This window comes from Ambystoma mexicanum, chromosome 5q (assembly GCF_040938575.1).
Source record: "Ambystoma mexicanum isolate Mex_15411 chromosome 5q, UKY_AmexF1_1, whole genome shotgun sequence".
Classification (NCBI taxonomy): domain Eukaryota; kingdom Metazoa; phylum Chordata; class Amphibia; order Caudata; family Ambystomatidae; genus Ambystoma; species Ambystoma mexicanum.
Genome location: NC_090933.1, coordinates 1,193,507,515 through 1,193,526,247, shown reverse-complemented (window position 1 = coordinate 1,193,526,247; position 18,733 = coordinate 1,193,507,515). Strand labels below are relative to the sequence as shown.

General features: G+C 43.7%; 1 protein-coding gene across 3 annotated transcripts in view; it reads left to right on the top strand.

The window, feature by feature from the left end:
• Window positions 1-18,733, top strand: part of AGO2 (argonaute RISC catalytic component 2) — a 1,138,923-nt gene that overhangs the window by 577,593 nt on the left and 542,597 nt on the right. For 2 of the 3 annotated variants that reach the window (XM_069621685.1, XM_069621683.1), the window contains exon 10: window positions 15,978-16,127. In XM_069621685.1, coding sequence (XP_069477786.1) covers window positions 15,978-16,127 — 150 coding nt within the window. The remainder of the gene's footprint in view (window positions 1-15,977; window positions 16,128-18,733) is intronic. The other variant, XM_069621684.1, reaches the window with a different exon arrangement.

The following is an 18,733-nucleotide window of genomic DNA, read 5'->3' as shown; positions in this document are numbered from 1 at the left end:
CATTTCAGCCCAGGGTGGCCATGGGGGTTTCCCAGTTTGATTGAATGTTTGCCTTTTCCTCACTTCACTGGTTAGTGTCCCAGAAACTCTATTGTAAGAGGCCTCTGCCCAGACAAAAGTCTGATGATCATGTGATATGCAGCCTTCTGGTCCTAGTCAAATTTTTCCAAGCTAGCAATTATCACTTGTGTCCCAGTAGTTTATGGTGGCAGGCATCACTTAAGCCAGCAGAAAGACCGGTTCTGGAGCTTGCAAAATCCAGCCAATGCATTTTAATTCCTTTATTTTCTTTTATTTTGCTCTGAATCAAAAACAAGCCTGTTAAAATAAAACATCCCATATGTTTCCCAGCAAAACCCCTTTACATTGCTAGGCGAGGACAGGTTTTTATTCAACATTGTACTTTTAGAACAGGCATTTTCTGGGTTTTTTTGTTTGCAAAAGCCCGTTTTGACATGTGGTGAAAGCTGCTGAGATTTCTCTTTTAAAAGGTTTGCTCTTCCATCTGACTTCCCAATATTGTTCTGCAGCCCCAGCCAGTTTCTTTCATACTGCAGTTTGTTCAAGACACAGTTTCACTGAAATGGACCTATGCCCATAGAGCTAGGATTTCTTTAAAGCCTCGATTTGATTTTGTAACCCAAAAGTTTCGCGTTTTCTCGCACGGCTGAATGTGAAGTTTCGTAGATTTCCCAGATTTGGCTTGACATTAGCCTGTCATTCAGAGATAATGCTCTCTTCTGCTGAAGCACAATGTGAATATGGATGGGCATGGCAGGGCCTTATTGATAAAAGTAATGTGATATGGAATAGATGCAAATAGCATCAGGGCAGCATCCTTTTTAGTGCAAAAAGTTCCCATTGAAAAGGGAATATTTTACAAGCAGCTGAGCAGCGCTGTCTTTTTCAATTCGCTTCTTTTGGTGCACACAAGAACAGACACTGGCACTTTTCTGCTGAGTGGGTCAATTCTGCTGAGTGGGTCAATGTAGCCCACAGTAGGGCCACAAACGGAGGCTTGTGAGGGGCAAAGCTGTAAGCAACTCTGCAAGGTTAACCAAGACAAGTCTCCACTGAGAACAAATAAGGCTACACCACAAGAGGTAAGTCCTCTTAAACTTTACAGTACCTGTGGTTAGAAGTGGTTCCAACTGGCTTCTGTACCTGTGCAGCTCTGCAGATCCTGTTGTTCCTGTGCCTCAGTCATGGGGACAAGAGGGAGGACTTCTGGGGACTCCTGCAGCACAATGTGACAGTCAGCAGACGCAAAGGGCAAACTTCAATTCAGCGGCACTTCACGTCTTCGCAAATAGGCACCGCTGAGGTCTCTCGGATACCACTCTGCACTTTCCTCGCATCTGGGGTCCAGCACTCTGTTGAGGTGGCTCAGGCTTGGTCAGTCCTGCTTTCTGGGAATCCGGAGGATCTTCCACAAGCTCTGGTCCGACTTAAAAGTGATGCAGTCTGTTTGGTGTTCCTCTCCATGGCACTTCGGTTACAGCAGCAGTGGAAGTACAGCCCGCTTTGAGAGAATGTCCCATCAACTCAAGGGGATAAGTCGTCCTTGCAGGGCTTCTCTAGTCGAGGGGAATTCTGAGCTTCAGTACAGCAGCAGGACTTCACCGGGAAAACCAACGGTCCAGTAGTTGCAGCAGGCTTCTCTTCTAGTTGCTTCTTTGGATTCCTTCGTCCATTGGTCGACTCTGCCTTCCAAGCCAAAAAGCATCACCTTGTATGCAGGTTTCTCCCATTCATTCCAGCCTAGCTGTCAATCACAAAGCAGGTTGGCTGTCCTTGCCGGACAGCCAGCCGGCCCATCGCCTTTGGGTGCATTCCTGTAACCAAGGGGGATTAAGCACAGGGCGTTTCAGGCACCTCCCTCACTTCCTGCCCCTGCCAGACATACTGGAGCCAGAGGCAGGCTTCCCTCGTGAAACCTGCCAAAGACAAAACGACCAAAGGGACCAAACCTGGTTTGGTGGGCAGAGTAAATCTCAAGAAGCTCCTTTCCAGCAGGAAATGGAAAAAAAAAGACTGGGGCCATTTGGACAAAATGGGCACCAGTGGGTGCTTTACTGCAGCTGCAAACGCAGCCCGCGGGAAAAACACGCAAGGGTAGTAAACTGCCACAAGCCATTAATTGTAGAAAAGGTAACATAAAGATGTTACATGAGAAACTAGACAAAGGGGATACTAAGTAACCCCTCCAGCACCCTATTCTAAGATGGTGTGTGCTGGGTCTAGAAAGTTACAAAATGTAAGTAGTCAATTTCACTTCACTGCTCTTGGAAACAGTAGTTTATCCAAGAAAAGGTATTTCAACCCTGGGGAAATTTGGAAGACTGCTGTGTGCACTGAGGGTGCTGTGTGCGACAATGTAAAGATGTCTATGGAGTTTGTCAGACTCCACAACCAAAAAGAAACCGAGTTTAAGTCGTAGAAAAATACATGAGAGAGTGGGGAAAAAGAGTCTCGCTCTCCCCAGCTTAAAAATCCTAAAGTCCAGCCAAAGTGCTGGGGGTCTCTAAGGTAGAAGGGAATTAGCACATTTCCGAGAATTCTCCATAACGCCACTGAAGGGCTTAATAAAATTATTCCTGAGGCTATACAGAAACTCCTCTTTTTGTATAAGGCAGTACCACCAGAGATATTTGGTAGCAATGCCAGAATAGCAAGGCTTAACTTAAGATGGGCGAGAGGGCTGTAGATGGGTACATAGAAATTGTAGCATACATATGGTCCAAAGAAAGACTGATGCTCCGAAGTATTGTAAAAATAATGGTTTATTTTTTTATACTCCTAGGCAGAGATGAATCGTTGGAAAGGTGAGTACTATATCATAACTCATAAACACGCTATAAAAACCAACACAATACTTATGGTATACAAACCAAAGTATAACCTTGTTTAGAAGAGCGATATGCTGTTCAAGGTGGATAAAAAACTAATGATAGACATTTAAAATGGCAATCAGCTATTCATGGGGAATAAAACCATATCAGTAGACATTTGGAAAGATGCAAGGTAATTCAAGGGAAGCATACGATAATGGTAGTAACTTAGTGTTTTTCAGTTTCCAGAATCACCTCGTTATGCCAACACAGTTACAAGTATATACCTTGCAACATATGCAGCTTATTCTTCTTTCTGAATGGATAGCTTTGTACTGTCCCGAAAAGTAATCTGGATGAAAATAAGAACATAACTCATACTTTTCAGAGGGGCAGTCAGCTACTCATGGATATGTAAGAACGGAGTAAGACTGTTTTACAAATGCACAAAGCAGTTCAGGGTAAGCACAACCCAATGTTATACTTTCAGAATGGCAGCAGTTATTCAAGGTAAGTAACCCCTATTGGTAAGCTTTTACATTTATTCGGTTTCAGGAATAATAAAACAATATCAACTCAGTTCTTCTCTAGAAGAGCGGATCACAATTCAAAGCTAAGTAAATACCCTTGTTATACTTTTAAGAATGGCATTAAGCAATTCACAGGTAAGAATCTTAGCAACACTTTCACGTGTCTTATTTCAGAGATGGTTACAACACTACAACCTTTAGCAAGTAAGTACTTTGTAACACTGGTTCTTTTTTCAAGACGGAGGCTTATACTTTAAAGTCCTTCCCTATTCTAGGGCAGGAGTGATCTCAGAGACAGAAGAGGGACCTAGTGGTCTAGGAGCCTGTAAGGGCAGTTTTCCTGAAGTCCTACTTGGAGTTAAGACTTTAGTAAGCTATCCCAGTGGTTTGTAGATACCCAACTCTTAGTATCAGTCTGCACTACTCCGAGACCTTGGTAGTGTGGCAGAACAGTCGGGCTTATCTTAAGAGGAAGATGTGAGCTCTAGGTAAGTACACTGAAACTAGCTAGTAATGCTCATCAAAGAAACACTTACACACACATTTATATTAAAATAAAGATTTGTTTACATTTCCTCTAGTCACTGTTAAATACTTAGCACAACAAACCAACACATATAGGTATACTTTACAATACATTCAAAAGGCTACTGTTTAGTTGGTAGTTGCCGAAAGCTCACAATTGTTGCAGAGGTTTAACAGGTCTACCGTATTATCGATAACGCGCATCCACAAAGTAATACAGTAATTGCATTGTCAGGGAAGGAAAACAGTTGGTTAGGGTTAACCTAGTATAGCTTCAGGTTCTGTGGACAGTTTCGCGGCACAGCAAGTCTTTCAAAGTCATAAACGCATCACTAGCTAATAGGAGGTTCTCGTAGTGGTATACCGTCCTTTGATCGCAGGTCTTTTCATCGCGGGGTTTTTTTACCGCAAATTTATTTTAAAAAAAAAATCTTTTTGTGAGGGGGAGGGAGGCGGGGGGGTTAAAAATGTAAAAAATGTGTGTAAGGGAATAAAAAATAAAGTGAACAGGGTTTTGGGGGGTAACCCCCCCCCAAAAAATAGATGGTTTTTTTTCGGAAAAAAATTTGCGGTAAAAAACCCCACGATTAAATAACGTAGAACCCTCGTAGCAGTCTTAAACCCTTGCAAAGCAGTCAAAATCAAATGTTCCTGTGGATACTTAATAGTTTCTAGGAAAGAAGATTCAAGAAGGCTTAACCAATGTTGGAGACCCTGATAAAGACTCACTAAAAGGACTCAAGCAGCGGCTTGATTCAGAGTTAAAAGGGGGTTGCCCTGAACACCTCTGTGCACTCACTCTATAGCGACTTTCTGGAATAAGGTCAGCAATACCTTTTTCCCCACAGTACCATAGGTTTGGAGAAAACTTTGTGGTGAATGCTACGCAATGTTGCAGCTCTGGACACAAACTTTTGGATTCCTTGGTCTGATGACGAAAGGCAGGAAAATAGAAGGGATCTCTCAGCAGCAGTCTCGAGCACCTCTGGCACGACTCATCAACTTCTGTGTCCACTCTGCGGTCTTGACACCTTTTTAGGCAGCACCAACAAAGGATGCATTTCGACCGATCAATCCTATTCGGTTCCTGCAGTCCCACACTTTGATAAAAGGTCTGGACAAGTTGGATTTGGTGCAACTGGGGCAGTACAAGACTACGCCCTTAATATAAAGCTGTACCACCCGAGTTCAGGGTAGCCTAGACAGAGCAGCCATGCTTATCTTGGGAGCGAGGGCTGTAGAATCAGTACAAAGAAATTGTAATACAGATGGTCCAAGAATCACTAACACTGTTTTGTGTAAATGGTTTATTTAAATACAAGCAGGCCTGGATTAATTTGGGGGGGAAATGGGTACTGTCACAGATCATATAAACACATTATAGAAAGACAAAACTATGCTTGAAGGTACACAGACCAAAGCATACAACCTTATTTGGTACTCCTAACAGGAGTTCTAGTGAAGTTGAACCAATAGTTACTTTTTAGATCACTTTCAGTAATTTAAGGGTTTTAGACCCTTGCAGATGTAGTGTGACGGAGCAAGAAATCACGTAGTAAAACAATTGAATACTCTTTTTGTGAATAGAGATACTTATTATAGGTACAGTAAAAACCTAGAACTTATTTTGGGATAGCCCACAGTTATTCTAGGTGAGTAAAACCTAAGGAGGTAATTTTCAAATACAGGTGCTTTTGAGGTCTGTAAAACACAGATTGAGATAAGCAATAACTCCTGTAACTTATTTTAGGATGGCAAACAGCTCCCTCAAAGTAATTAACCTATACACTTTTTAAGAACCTATCCGCAACTTACTGGAAGGTATAAATCTCAGACTGTTTGTGTCTGTCTAAAACAGACCAAGGAAAGCAAAACCCAGTGTTACACTTTATGAATGACTCAATGTTATTCTAGGTAGATGCAACCTAATGCAGACTTATTCTGGACAGGCTAGAAGCAAGTCAGGGGAAGCAGGACCCAGTTGGGAAATGTATACACCTATTCTCTGAAAGAAATAGTGGGGAAGAGGCACAACCAATTCACAGGGGAGTAAAATAACCTTACATCTACTTTCTGTTAGAATGGCGAAACAGTTTCTAAGCAAAGTCAGAATTTAACAATTACTTTTCATAATTGCAGAACATTTCTAAGGTAAGTAATAACTTTTGTAACTGTGCATCCGCTGAATTAGTTACCAACCAACCTCTTTTGCAAGTAAGTCACTTTTAAAATCTTCTTTTCTAGGCAAAAGGCCCAGTACTTAGAAGTCTTTCCCTTATTCTTGGAGAATGAGTGTTCTCAGTGGCAGAAGGGTGGTCACTAGGGTCTAGTGTCCAATGGGCAGGTCAGGGTTGGTCCTTAAGTAGCAAAAGCCAGAGTTCGTAAGGAAGACTGTTAGAACAAGTAAGTACTTTACTTTTAGAGTTAGTTGAGGGTCCGTGGGCTTCACAGAATGGGAGGATTCCAGCAGTGTTACTGGGTGAACTGGACGAGAGGCCTCCCAATCACAGGACTCACAAGAGGCTTAAGGTAAGTAAATACATAAGCCAGCACAGTACCTCAGCACAGTAGATTTTGCAGCAGAAGAACCTCAGGATCTGTGGCCAAAAAACCCGGTCGTTGGAATTCCTTCATTAAGAAGACAGACGACCGGACACTGGAAGGACTTTTGCACTAAGGAACACTTGTAAGGCTCTAGGCAAGGTTTGCCCCATGGCTGATGCAGCTCTGCGGATTTGTCGCCTTTTTCAAGAGCACAGAAGAAGACAGAATATCGTTGGTTGGATATTTGTCGTTTGCAAGGTCCAGCACTCTGGTGAGGGGACTTAGGTTTGAAGTGGATTCTCGCAGTCAGGAATGAAGACCAAGGGCTGCAGAGTATTGGACTCCTCCCTTGCTTCCTGCCTTCAGGCACTCTGGAGTCTGAGCAGGGAGCCCACAGGACTCCTGCCGAAGATAAAAATCACACAAGAATTTCCCACCCTGGAGGTCGGGGGAAGAACAAGAAAGGACAAGTGCTAAAATAGCGAAATAAGATGACTGGGCCATTTTGGTAAAATGAGCACCCACCAGTGCCTTTACCAGGGCGGTGCCAAGAGCCCGCGGTGAAGGTGCACCGAATTAATAAAAGGTTCACTGCTGCCAGCCATTAAAGGTAAAATTGTCCTTGTAACATAAATGTTTCAAAGATCCTTTCTACACTTGAGAACTGTAGTTCTCACAAGGTTAGCCAGAGAAAGTTAAAAGGGGAGCCCCTAGAACAACCCATCAACAAAAGGCACTTATTGCAAAAAACTTGGGAGGATAATTTTTTTAAAGAGACTTTGGAGAGTCTTAAAAATGACACCTCTAAGAAGAGTAACACATTCTGGGAGTGTGGAAAAAAGGTTGCCACTCTGAGCTATAAGGAAAAAGAATCCACCAGTAAAGCAAAACATTCTGGGGTTGCCCAGGTCAGGAATATGTATCATTTATCATGAAAGTCTTACCTAACAGTCCCTGAGGGCTCAGCAAAGACTTGGACAGTTTTGCTTTTCCACGACGATGTACTTGAAATGGGCAGCAGATCGACTGGTATTGTGGTTCTGCATCTCTGGAAACTTGCAGGACCTCGGGAGATGGTTTAAAACAAAGTTTGTCTTTGGTTGTTCTCACCAGTCAAAGGAAAGCAATCCTCTTAGGAGTTCCTCTGTCGCACAGAAAACAGGGTCAGGACAGCAGTGGTTGTTTCACGGTGTTGCAAAGAGTCTGCAGGCGTCTCTACTTGATTACTTCAGCTTCCAGTGGTCGACTTGCTCTTCACTCCCGAAGACGCACCTTTTATAGAGATCCAGCACTCGCTCCTCTGCAGTTTGCAGAAAGGGGCATTTGGCTGTCCAGTTGGGAAAGCCAAGATCCCCAGTTGGGACAGCCAAGATCCCCAGTGGGAGCTGGTCCCATTCAGGCACTCTCGCAGACAGAAAGGACAAGGCGGTGGAAAACTCCTCCCCCACTGCCTGCCCAGACACACTGGCACCTGGGCGGGGACACCCAAGGGTTCCTGCCAAAGGCAAAACACACGCAGACCTCCCCCTTCCAGAATGGTAGAAGGGAGGACCAAGAACCACGCTAGTAATGGCTAAGGCCCCAAGTTGATACTTGGATTCCCCAATTTGTGCACTTCCGAGGCTGTAGACATAGCCTGCGGTCGAAAAATTGCACAATAGTTGGTAGAACAGGTCCACCAGCCATAACGAGGAGATTTTCCATGTGAATACAAAGTCACATGAGCAGAGAGGAGGGGGATACTAGGTATCCCTTTGGCACTCACTGAAGGTTGAGTGTGCCAATCTCTCAGACTATAAAGTTTCAGGTGAGATACTAAGTATTCATCTATCCTGAAGAACTGTAGTTACTCTAGGATAAAGAAAATGCATTTAAAGGAACTGAAGGGTCCCCAGCAACACTGCCCATAAGAAGCTGGGTGCTGCAATAGTGAAATACAGATGCCTTTAAGAGTTGTGGAGAAAAATGGACTATATAGTACAGGTAAAATACAAAGAATAGAGTTCATAAGAATGAATGAGTGGAAAAAGGCTCCACTCATTCAGGATTTCAGAAAAAAAGTCCAGCAAAAAGTGCTCACTAGGAGAGTGGATGAAGCATAAAATGATGAATCTTCTTAACCGAGCCAACAGTATGCTGATCAGGATGAGGCTCAGATGCATGAAAGTCTGAGTTTCAGAGCATTTCGCCTTCAAAAAGTAGGTAAAGACTTCAAAGTTAATTGAAAGTGTTCAGGGACTTCGTAGAAGGCCCCCTACATGCGTTCCAGCATTAGGCCAGTGTGAACAGTTTGGGCGAACTCCATTAGGACAGTTTTTCTGAAGTCCAACTAAGAGCTTAGTAAAACCACTCAACTGAGGCAGTACAAGACTCCACTCTTAATATAAGGCTGTACCACCTGGGTTCATGGTAGCGTAGACGGAGCAGCCAGGCTTATTTTAGGTGGGGGAGAGGGCCAAAGAATCAGTACAAATGAAATTGTAATACAAATGGTCCAAAGAAACACTGAAACACTATTGTAAAACTAAAGGATTTATTAAAAAACTGGTAGGCCCAGATAAATTTAGGGGTAAAAAAGTACTAACCCATTATCTGAAATCACAGTTCTCAAAACTCAACGCTGCATGAAGGTGCACAGACCAAAACATAAACCCGATTTGGAATACCTAAAAGTAGTTCTAGGGAAGTCAAAACCTTTTCATACATTCAGTATAGGTCACATCTATTCTTGGGGAGTAAAAACCAATCGTTACTTTCACAATGACATTCAGTAATGCAAGGGCAGTAGAACCTACCAGTTGAACAGTGACTCTCAGTACAAATCACATAATCAGTCAACTGGACAAGATACATTTTTGTAACTAGTGGAACACTTATTCCAGGTACAGTAAACCTATAACTACTTTTGTGATAAAACACAGTTCTACTAGGTGAGTAAAACGTAAGGATGTAATATTCAATTACAGGTGCTTTTGAGATTAGTGAAACACAGATTGAGATAAGTAATAACACTTGTAACTTATTTTTGGGATGGTACACTGCTAAATCAAGGTAAGTAAACCCAATATACTTTTCTAAACTCACAATAAAATCCGGGTTATATCTTTCCCAACTATACAAGTACCTTATGTATGACTTATGAGGGACAGTTAGAACCAAAAACTCTTGAGTTTGTCTACATCCGCACAGGGAAACCAAACCCTAATGTAACACTTTACTGAACGATTCTGGCAACAACCTAATACAGACTTATTCTGGACAGGCTAGAAGCAAGTCAGGGAAAGCAAGACCCATTTGGCAGACACTCATACAATTGTCCTAACGGGACTAATCTGGTGATACCAACAGTTGGAGGATACTCATACAATTATCCTGCAGGAATAATCTGGTGAAACCAAGGCATTGCTTTTGGGAAGAGGCAAAACCTAATCACAGGTGAGTAATATACCTTTACATCTACTTTCTGTTAGTATTGCAAAACCGTTTCTAAGGAAAGAAATGTTAACCATACTTTTGAGAATAGGGCATCGCACATCCAAGATAAGAACTTTTGTAACTATTCACTCTTAGTTATAGTTACCAACCAAGTCTTTCTCTTTACAAGTAACTTGTAAAAACTTATTTTCTTTTCTAGGTAAAAGGCCCAATCCCTTAAGTCTTTCCCTTATTCTTGTAGCATGAGTGTATTCAGTGGCAGAAGTGGGGTCACTATGGACTAGTGACCAAAAGTCAGTGGCAGGATAGGTCCTTACGTAGCAAAAGTCAGAGTTCCTTAGGAAAACTGGGCAAACAGGTGAGTACTTTACTTCTAGGGTTAGAAGAGGGTCTAGGGGCTTTGCAGAAGACACCCTAGCAGGATTCTAGCAGTGAGACTGGGTGAACTGGACGAGAGACCTTCAATCACTGAAAACACCCCACAGCTACATAGAAATCCCAAGAGACTTAAGATAATTACATACCCAAGCCAACACAGTACCTCCGCATTGAAGATTTTGCAGCAGGAGGACTTCAGGATCTGCAGCCAAAAACCTGATCAGTGGCTTAATTGTCATGGTAACTGAAAACAGGACCTTCGAAGGGACTTTGCAGCAGGGATCGATGAAGAAGGCTCTAGGCAAGGTTTTCCTCACAGCTGAATGCAGTTCTGCAGATTGGCACCTTTTTCATGGAGCATAGACACAATCTCGGTTGAATTCTCGTTGTTACAAAGGTCCAGCACTCAGTTGGGACTTTTTGGAATCGATTTGTGTCTCTGGAGATCCACCAGGATGCCCATGAAGTTTCAGCGAGATTCGGAATTCAGAAGACCGGGCACTGCACAATGGCTTGAGGTCCCAGGTTATTGGGGTATTGCAGCAACGAAAGGTCACATCGACGCGTGAGATGGCTCAAAATATAGGTCGTCTTGAGTCTAGTGGGGTCACACCAGGCTCTGGTATGTTGTTTTCAGAGTCCCCAGGACGACTGGAAGAAAGGGCTACATCAGGTTCACGTTGCACAGCAGGATCTCCGGTCTATGGACTGTCTGCTGCTTTTCCTACATCATCCTCTTCGGTTTCAGTGCCTGTGGTCGACTTGTCTTCAGATTCCAGGTTTGCAGTATTTAACAGGAACTACAGCACAACCTCTGCATTCTCTTCCTGCATTGTAGAAGGGGTGGTCTGATTGTCCAATCGGGACAGCCAGCCCCCACTGGGATTTGTCCCTATTCAGAGAAGGGGGAAGACATCCTCCCTCGCTTCCTTCCTTCACAGACAGACTGGATCCTGTGCGGGGAATCCAGGGGACTCCCGCCGAAGATATAAATTACACAAAGGAATTTCCCACCCTGGATGTCAGGGGAAGGTACAAGAAAGGACAAGGAACACTAAAATGGTGGAAAAAGACGGGCCATTTTGGTAAAATGAGCACCCACTGGTTTCTTTACTGCAGCTGTGAACACAGCCCGTGGTAAAGGTGCACCAAATTAATACAAGGTACCCCTGCCACTAGCCATTGAAGGTAAGCTTGTCCCTGTAACAGAATTTTTATTTTAGTGCGCGTTAGGCAAGATTGTATGCAGTACCCTTTGGGTGCACTACAACCACCCTGACCACCTGGCAATAGGAACACAACCTTTGGTATATGTTTGTACTACACAGGTTGGTAGTGTGATTGAGCAGCCAGGCTCATCTCAGGAGGGGTCAATGTGAGCTGTAGGGGAGTTACACAGAGATTCACAATGACAAGTATTCAAATAAACTCTTACACCCTTACACCCAAGGTTTCTTGATTAAACAATTATTAATTTAAGTCAGTTTGAGTAAGCCTTCTTCAGAAGGGGCAATATAGGAGTAAAACACAAATGCACTCCAAAATACCAACTCTTAGATTCTCTAAATCCGCAAATACCCATTTGGGATGGCACACACACTTCCTACACCCTCAGGTGACTTAAATAACTAGGACACTGTTGACATTAATATACCACTGTTGCATTTAGGGTAATACTGATGAGCATGTCAAAGCAAACGGTTATTAGAATAAAACAAGATCACAAATATTCTGAAGCAGGTAAGTACTTTTGAACACCCCCCCCCCCCCCCAAAATGCAAAGTTAGGTAACCAAACACAATGTCAAAGGGAAGAAAAGTCATTCGGGGAGCCAGGCCAGGCCAATGTCAATTGGGAAAAAGTCTAGGTGAGCTGAAGCACTTCTTGCACAAAGTCTTGCACAATGTTTTAGAAGGCTTTGTAGAAAAGAAGAAATCAAAGTAGGGCCACAAGCTGTTTCAGGGTTGTGAGATAATGAAGCTGTTAGCAACTCTACAGGAGCAACCAAGACCAGTCTTAACTGAGAACAAGTGAGGTTACACAAAGTCCCAAAGTTCAGCAAAAGAGCTGGGGGTCTCTGAGGTCTGAGCAATTTAGCACCAAACTGAGAATTACCCCTAACAAGCTCCAGGAGGATCCTCAGGACTCCCTGAAAGCATGACTGACCGAGCCTGATCCACCTAAACAGTGCTGGACCACAGCTGCAAGGAAAGCCCATCTCGACAGCCAGGAACCACAGTGTTGCTATTTGCAATAGACACGAGGAGCTGAAACACTGAAGTGCCACTTGTTTGAAGATTGCCGGTTGCCGTCCCATTGTAGTGCAGGAGTCCCCAGACGTCCTCTTGTCCCCACGACTGAGCCCCAGGAACACCAGGATCTGCAGAGCTGCACACGAAGCAGAAGAGCTGGGTGTCAATAAGGTTGAAGGGAATTAGCACAGAAATGAAAATTCTCCCTAACACCTTTGTAATACTGAGTTTTTCAGGAAGGAAAGGTTAGGGTTAGTAAAGAACAGGCTGATGGTTTATAAGAACAGTTCGATGCAGGGAGTCCATTATCCCAGTGTTAAAGTGATCAACAAGGGTATACGCACAGCTAATGGGAACCGAAGAAGGCCTTTATGGAGCCAGTTAACAAGGGGGGTCCTGGGAGTCCCTCTGCCAGACATTAGTACTGGTTACGAGAGACTTACCCAGAGTCGTTAGCTCACTATCTTTCACAGAGAAGAAATATCCCAAACATATCAGTCTTTGTCCTGCCCTGGGGCATTCCAGCACCGAAATGCTAGGCAATTCTTCTCTGAACAAGAGTACCAACAGAAACCCCAGACACGTGTTTGGGCTGGTTGGACCTCATCAGTAGGGTGGATCTGTGCCTCTCTAAGAATAGTGAGCAAGGCGTCCACGTCTGGATTCCTCTAGTAACTTAGGGTGAGACCCAAAGTTACTTAAATATGCAAATTAACAAAGGGGGTCCTGGGAGTCCTCTGTGAAAGATAGTGAGCTAAAGACTCTGGGTAAGGCTCTTGTAACCAGGACTCATGTCTGGCAGAGAGTCTCCCAGGACCCCCCTTGTTATTTGCTTTATGGAGCCAGGACTGCCAAAGTCGGTGGACAAAGTCAAAGTTCTGATGCTATTCTTCGTAGAAAAATGTTTTTAAATAGTGCTCAAAAGAGAAATCACAGCAACTTAGAGAAGTCACCTTTAGAAAGTACAAGCTGTAAGGCCAATGCAGGTAAGTTGAGGTCAACTTGGTGTTGGGTTAAATCGCACTCCCAAAGGTAGGAAGCCACCCAAATGGCAAAAGGATAAAATACCCCGAGCCCCACAGTAACTTGAAAATGAAGAAAGTGTTCCAGCTGGCTGCCTTCCCGTTGCAATTCAGGTAGACCTTTGTTCCTGTTTCTTGGTCGTGGCGACGAAAGGGAGTGCGCTCCTACGGCAGCACTCGAGAGAGGGACTTGGCAGCAATGGATCTCCCTCCATTCAGCAGTTCTTTGTGGTTTTGATGCCTTTTTCTCAGCGGCAATGAAGAATGAAAAGCTCTGGTTAGGATTTCCCTGTTCCCTCCGTCCTGTACTCTGTTGAGGGGACTCTGGACACAGATTTCTTGCTTCAGCAGGGTCCTCTGGATGCCTATGAAGATCTGGCCGGATTTGTACTTCGGAAGACAATGCATTCACAAGTGGTTGAGATACCCCAGTTATTGGGCTTCTGCAACCTTGGAAAGTGGCAGAAAGTCGGGGGTTGCGCCAAAATAGTTTGTCTCGAGGCTAGTTGGCCCCACTTTGAGGGTCTTCCCTGTTTAGTCGAAGACGGGGTCAGGACAGCTGTAGGGCTTCACCGTGCCCTTCGTGGTCCAGGAAGATGCTTCTGGCATCTCTTCATGTCTTCTGCTTCGGATGTTCCTCTCCAGTGGTCGACTCTGCCTCTAGTCCCAAATACTTGCTCTTTACGCGATTTCCCATTCATTCACAGCCTAGACTGTCAATCACACAGCAGGGTGACTGTCCTTTCAGGACAACCAGCCGGCCAATGGGTTCTGCTTTCACTCGGGGACACCTAGAGACAAAGGACAGGGAGGTTTCGAGACTCTCCCTTGCTTCCTGCCTTTCCAGAAACACTGGAGCAAACGGAGTAAAAGCCTAGAAGAAACTAACAAGAAATGGCGAGAAAAAAAAATAGGCCATTTTGGGAAAATGGTCCCCCATGGGTGCTGTACTTGCGCTGAGGGTTTAGCCTGCGGTAAAATGTACATTGGTAGTACCAGTGCCACCAGTCATCTAAAGTATGTTAGTGTATCAAAAAATGTCACCTGCGAAGTGGGATTGGGAATTACTTGTAGTCCACCCCAGAAAATGTAATGAAACATTAAGTCTAAGGCACTGGTATTACCCAAATTGTTCATTGTAATTCGAACAGTTGTAAAACGAACAATTTGTATACAACCAAGGCACTTCTTGGTGGCATTGCACCTAAGGTGCTGTGTGTCACCATGCAAAAAGCAGATGCCTATGGACACAAATCCTAGTCAGGAAATTTACATGAGGGAGTGAGAAAAGGTGCCACTCACTCGGGAGTAAAGAAATTCACAAGCCCTTAGTCCAGCAGAAGAGCTGTGGGTCTCCACGATTGAAGGGAATTGGCATAGAAATGAAAATTCTCCCTAACAGTTTTCTTTTAACCATTGGTACTGTGTGGAAAAGCGTATTGCTTACCTTATGTCTGAGTGTTGGAGTGCATGTAGAGGTGTCCACAGCAAACCCCTCTTACCTCCGACTCAAGCCGCTACTTGTGTCCCTTTAGCGAGTCCTTTCAGATTCTCCAGCGTTGGTTAAGCCTTCTTGTATCTTTCCGAAAGACTAGAAAGTATCCACAGTAACAATTAACATCTGCTGCTTCTCAAGACTTTAAGCCTCTCCGAACTGCATATTAGCTAAGGTTGCATTTTGAACTTTAAAAGACTCTGTGCTGGGAAACTACCTCTAGAACCTCAAGCTCTAAAAGGATAACACTAGCCAACTGTTTTGCTTAAAAAAAATCGCTACTGTATTACTTTGTGGATGCGCATTACCGATAGTACGGTAGACCTGTCAAACTCCTGCAACAATTGCACGCCTTCAGCAACTACCAAATAAGAAGTGACCTTTTGAAAGTATTGTAAAGTATTCATATGTGTTTTTGTTGTGCTTAACAGTGACCCTTGTATAAATATAATCTTGTTTTTAATATAGTGTTTCTTTGGTGTGTGTTACTAACTGGGTTCAGTGTACTTATCTACAGCTCACATCTTCCTCTTAAGATAAGCCTGACTTCTCTGCCACTCTACCAAGGTCTCTGAATAGTGCAGACTGATACCTAGAGTTGGGAATTTACAAACCACTGAGATAGATAACTAAAGCCTTACCTCCAAGTGGGACTTTAGGAATACTCCCCTAACACTTATGCATAGTTAAATGAAAGACACTAGGAAGTCCGGCACATGGCTTCACCATGCCTCTTCACCACAACATGTTAGCTGGCTACCCCCTTTCTGCAGGTGATGGTTATATTAAAGACCACTCTCAGGACAGTGGTACAAGGAAAATGTAACGGGCACTAGGATGTGGGGTTCCTAGTACATATATTCCACGCTAGAAAGAAGATGAAATTCTTAGTATTTTGCTTTGGTAATTGAAAATGATCTATCCCCATTGCAGTCCAATCATATTGTTTTCTGTTTTCCTTTCAGATGCGAAGTGCAAGTTTCAATACTGATCCTTATGTGAGAGAATTTGGAATATTGGTCAAAGATGATATGACTGATGTTACTGGCCGTGTCCTTCAACCTCCTTCAATCCTTTACGGAGGCAGGGTATGGGAAGAGCCAAATGCTCTATTGGTAGTGATCTCCAAGTTATTGCTTTCTATGTGGTGTCTTGATATGATTGCTGTGTTTGTTACATTGTTTTTTGCATGTGGGTCTACATTACACCCATTTTACCCGTGTTACCTAAGGACATGTTACATTCAGTCCTTTACATTTTGTTGGGAAATAGGTAGTTATTTAAAGTAAGTGTTTTATTTTTGATATGGGTTTAACCTTTTTGCAGTAGCAAGTGTAGGCTTATTGAAAGAGCACACTGTATGGTTGCAGGAAATGAAATTGTCATGGGTGTAATTTATAGAAGTTTAAACCTAATCACTAATTATTTCCAGGAAATTGGAGAAGGGAACATACACATTACAACCTGGTCACTCTTGGTTTCATGTGAAGTAGGTCTTGCTGTAAGACTAGAAAATATTTGTTTCGGTTATAATCTAAAAATCCTTGTATGCTGTGTTCATCTGTGAAAATGTAGATTCTGCAGGAGTTCCATTTTTGTTAGTCCACTAAAAGTATTGCATGGATACCAGGGGTGAACATTTGAAGTTCAAAGCTACTAGCCAGACATACTCACTCAGCCCCTCTGCTCTCCACACTGTACACCATTTCTTATTGGCAAAACATCAATTATCAGTCGCCACTTAATTGGCTAAACAGGAAACTTGTCAAACATTGGTATTTCATAGTTTGAACTCTCATTGTCAGGTCAACCTTCTAATCGGGCTCAGCCTATTCACCTCAATGGTCCAGTCAGTGCTCACTAATTTGGGGCTGAGACCATTTGCTGCACCTCCAGAGGCCATCTTCAGATTCTCAACCGCACATCCAGTGCATAGATGGAATTTTCTAGGCCAAACTACAGTATGGCCAAAGAACAAGCAAAAATCTTTGTACGTACCGCCATGTTAGGGTACTGTTGGGTCGAATATCCTTTTTGGGTGTAAGGCTCCGCACGCAAGACTCTCTCCCCCCCCCCCCCCCCCCCACACCACCTGCACTTTTTACTGGACTCTAGAATTTCTTTTACCAGTTCTTCTGAGACAGTCGAACGATTTTCCACACTCAGTCTTTTAGTCTATCTTTGTAAACCTTATTCAACCCTTTTTGTTGTATCTTTTTGGAGTCATGCTTTCCTCCAACTTTTAAGGCATCTGCAATTTTTAGTGTAGCACACAGCACTTCTGTGCAGTGTTGCTGGGAGCTCCTTGAGCTGCCTTTTTTATTTTTACTTGTGATAACAAACGTTACCATGGACAGGGATACTGTTTATCCAACCTGACTAGTATATTTTGTTTTTTTCATACAGCGCACCGTTACCAATGGTATGGTCTCCTGGTGCCCACATAGCTCTGCAAGAAAGAGGGCAGGGTGGGTTAGTGAGAAGTGATAGGATAGGTCCAGAACAGAAGAAACTGGCTCTGTGCATGAAGGATTCCTGGTGAGTGTATTGCGTGCACTGGCTTGTTGTATCCGTAAAGGTAAGGTACAGTGTCTGGCATAGTTTGTTGTATGTGAATATTAGTTATGGTGGGTGTATGTGTGCAGTTTGGCTAGCTCATACAACATGTATATGATTTGGGAGGTATGTTGAAAGGGAGCAGGAGCAGGGTGGCTAGTACGATGGCTACTCTCAAAGTTCTTCCAAGTATGTCCTCCAAGCTCATCCAGCTGCAACACAATAGTACCCTCTAGTTCTTCCATGTGCCATACACTGGCCACCCCCATAGCCTCTCCAAGCTCAACACACTAGCCACTAATTCCTCTAAGTTTAATACATGAGCTGTTCCAGGAAGGCCCCCCTCCCCCCTGTGCGCTTCACAGATTAATGTTAAAGGTATTTGTACCGTGCACCGCCACCCTTCCAGGCGCTCTGGCGGATCTGAAAAGGAGTGTGAAGAGGAGTGGGGGTGAAGGGGAAAGGTGGGGTTAGTAGGGTGTAGTGGGAATAGGAAAGTGAGAGTTGTGATGTCCTTTTAGCCGCTTCAGTTCGGTTTGCACTGTTCGCTGAGGTGTGATTCTTTTTGCGCTGGTTGCGAAATTCCCATGTGCTGTTTTGCCAGGCTATGTTGTGTTAGTTTGTTGTTGCAATGTGTTGAAGTGTGTGTGGATTGCTGTTCAGACATGGTTGTGAGTTTCTGTATGGTGAGTGTGTGTGGAAAGTTGCGGTTCTAACATACGGTTAAAAAAATATATTAAATATTTAATATATCCTACCAGTTTCTTTGTGTTTCTGCACCCAGCCTCTATGGTTATACTGTGTGTTTGGTACTGAAGATTGTCTGCCTAGTTGGCAGGTATGAGTGCAAGCCCTCCTCTGTGGGACTCCAGTTGTTTGTGTATGTAGCTGGTTTTCTCTAGTTCCCTGGCCCTGTGGCTGATAAAGTTTTGGTCAGAGGACCGGTATCTCACTGCACATCCGGTTGGGTGTGCCCACCTATCCAAGCTCATGTTGGGATTCACAATTCCTCTAAATGTGATGCATGGCTAATCTTTACAGTTATTCTTAATGTGACGCACAGGGAATCAGCACAACCCACCTTATGTGGAGTGCCAAGAGGAAAAAGTAATCCCTTTTTCCACTTCTCGAGTAACTTTCTAGTTACATTGACAAGTTCATCTGG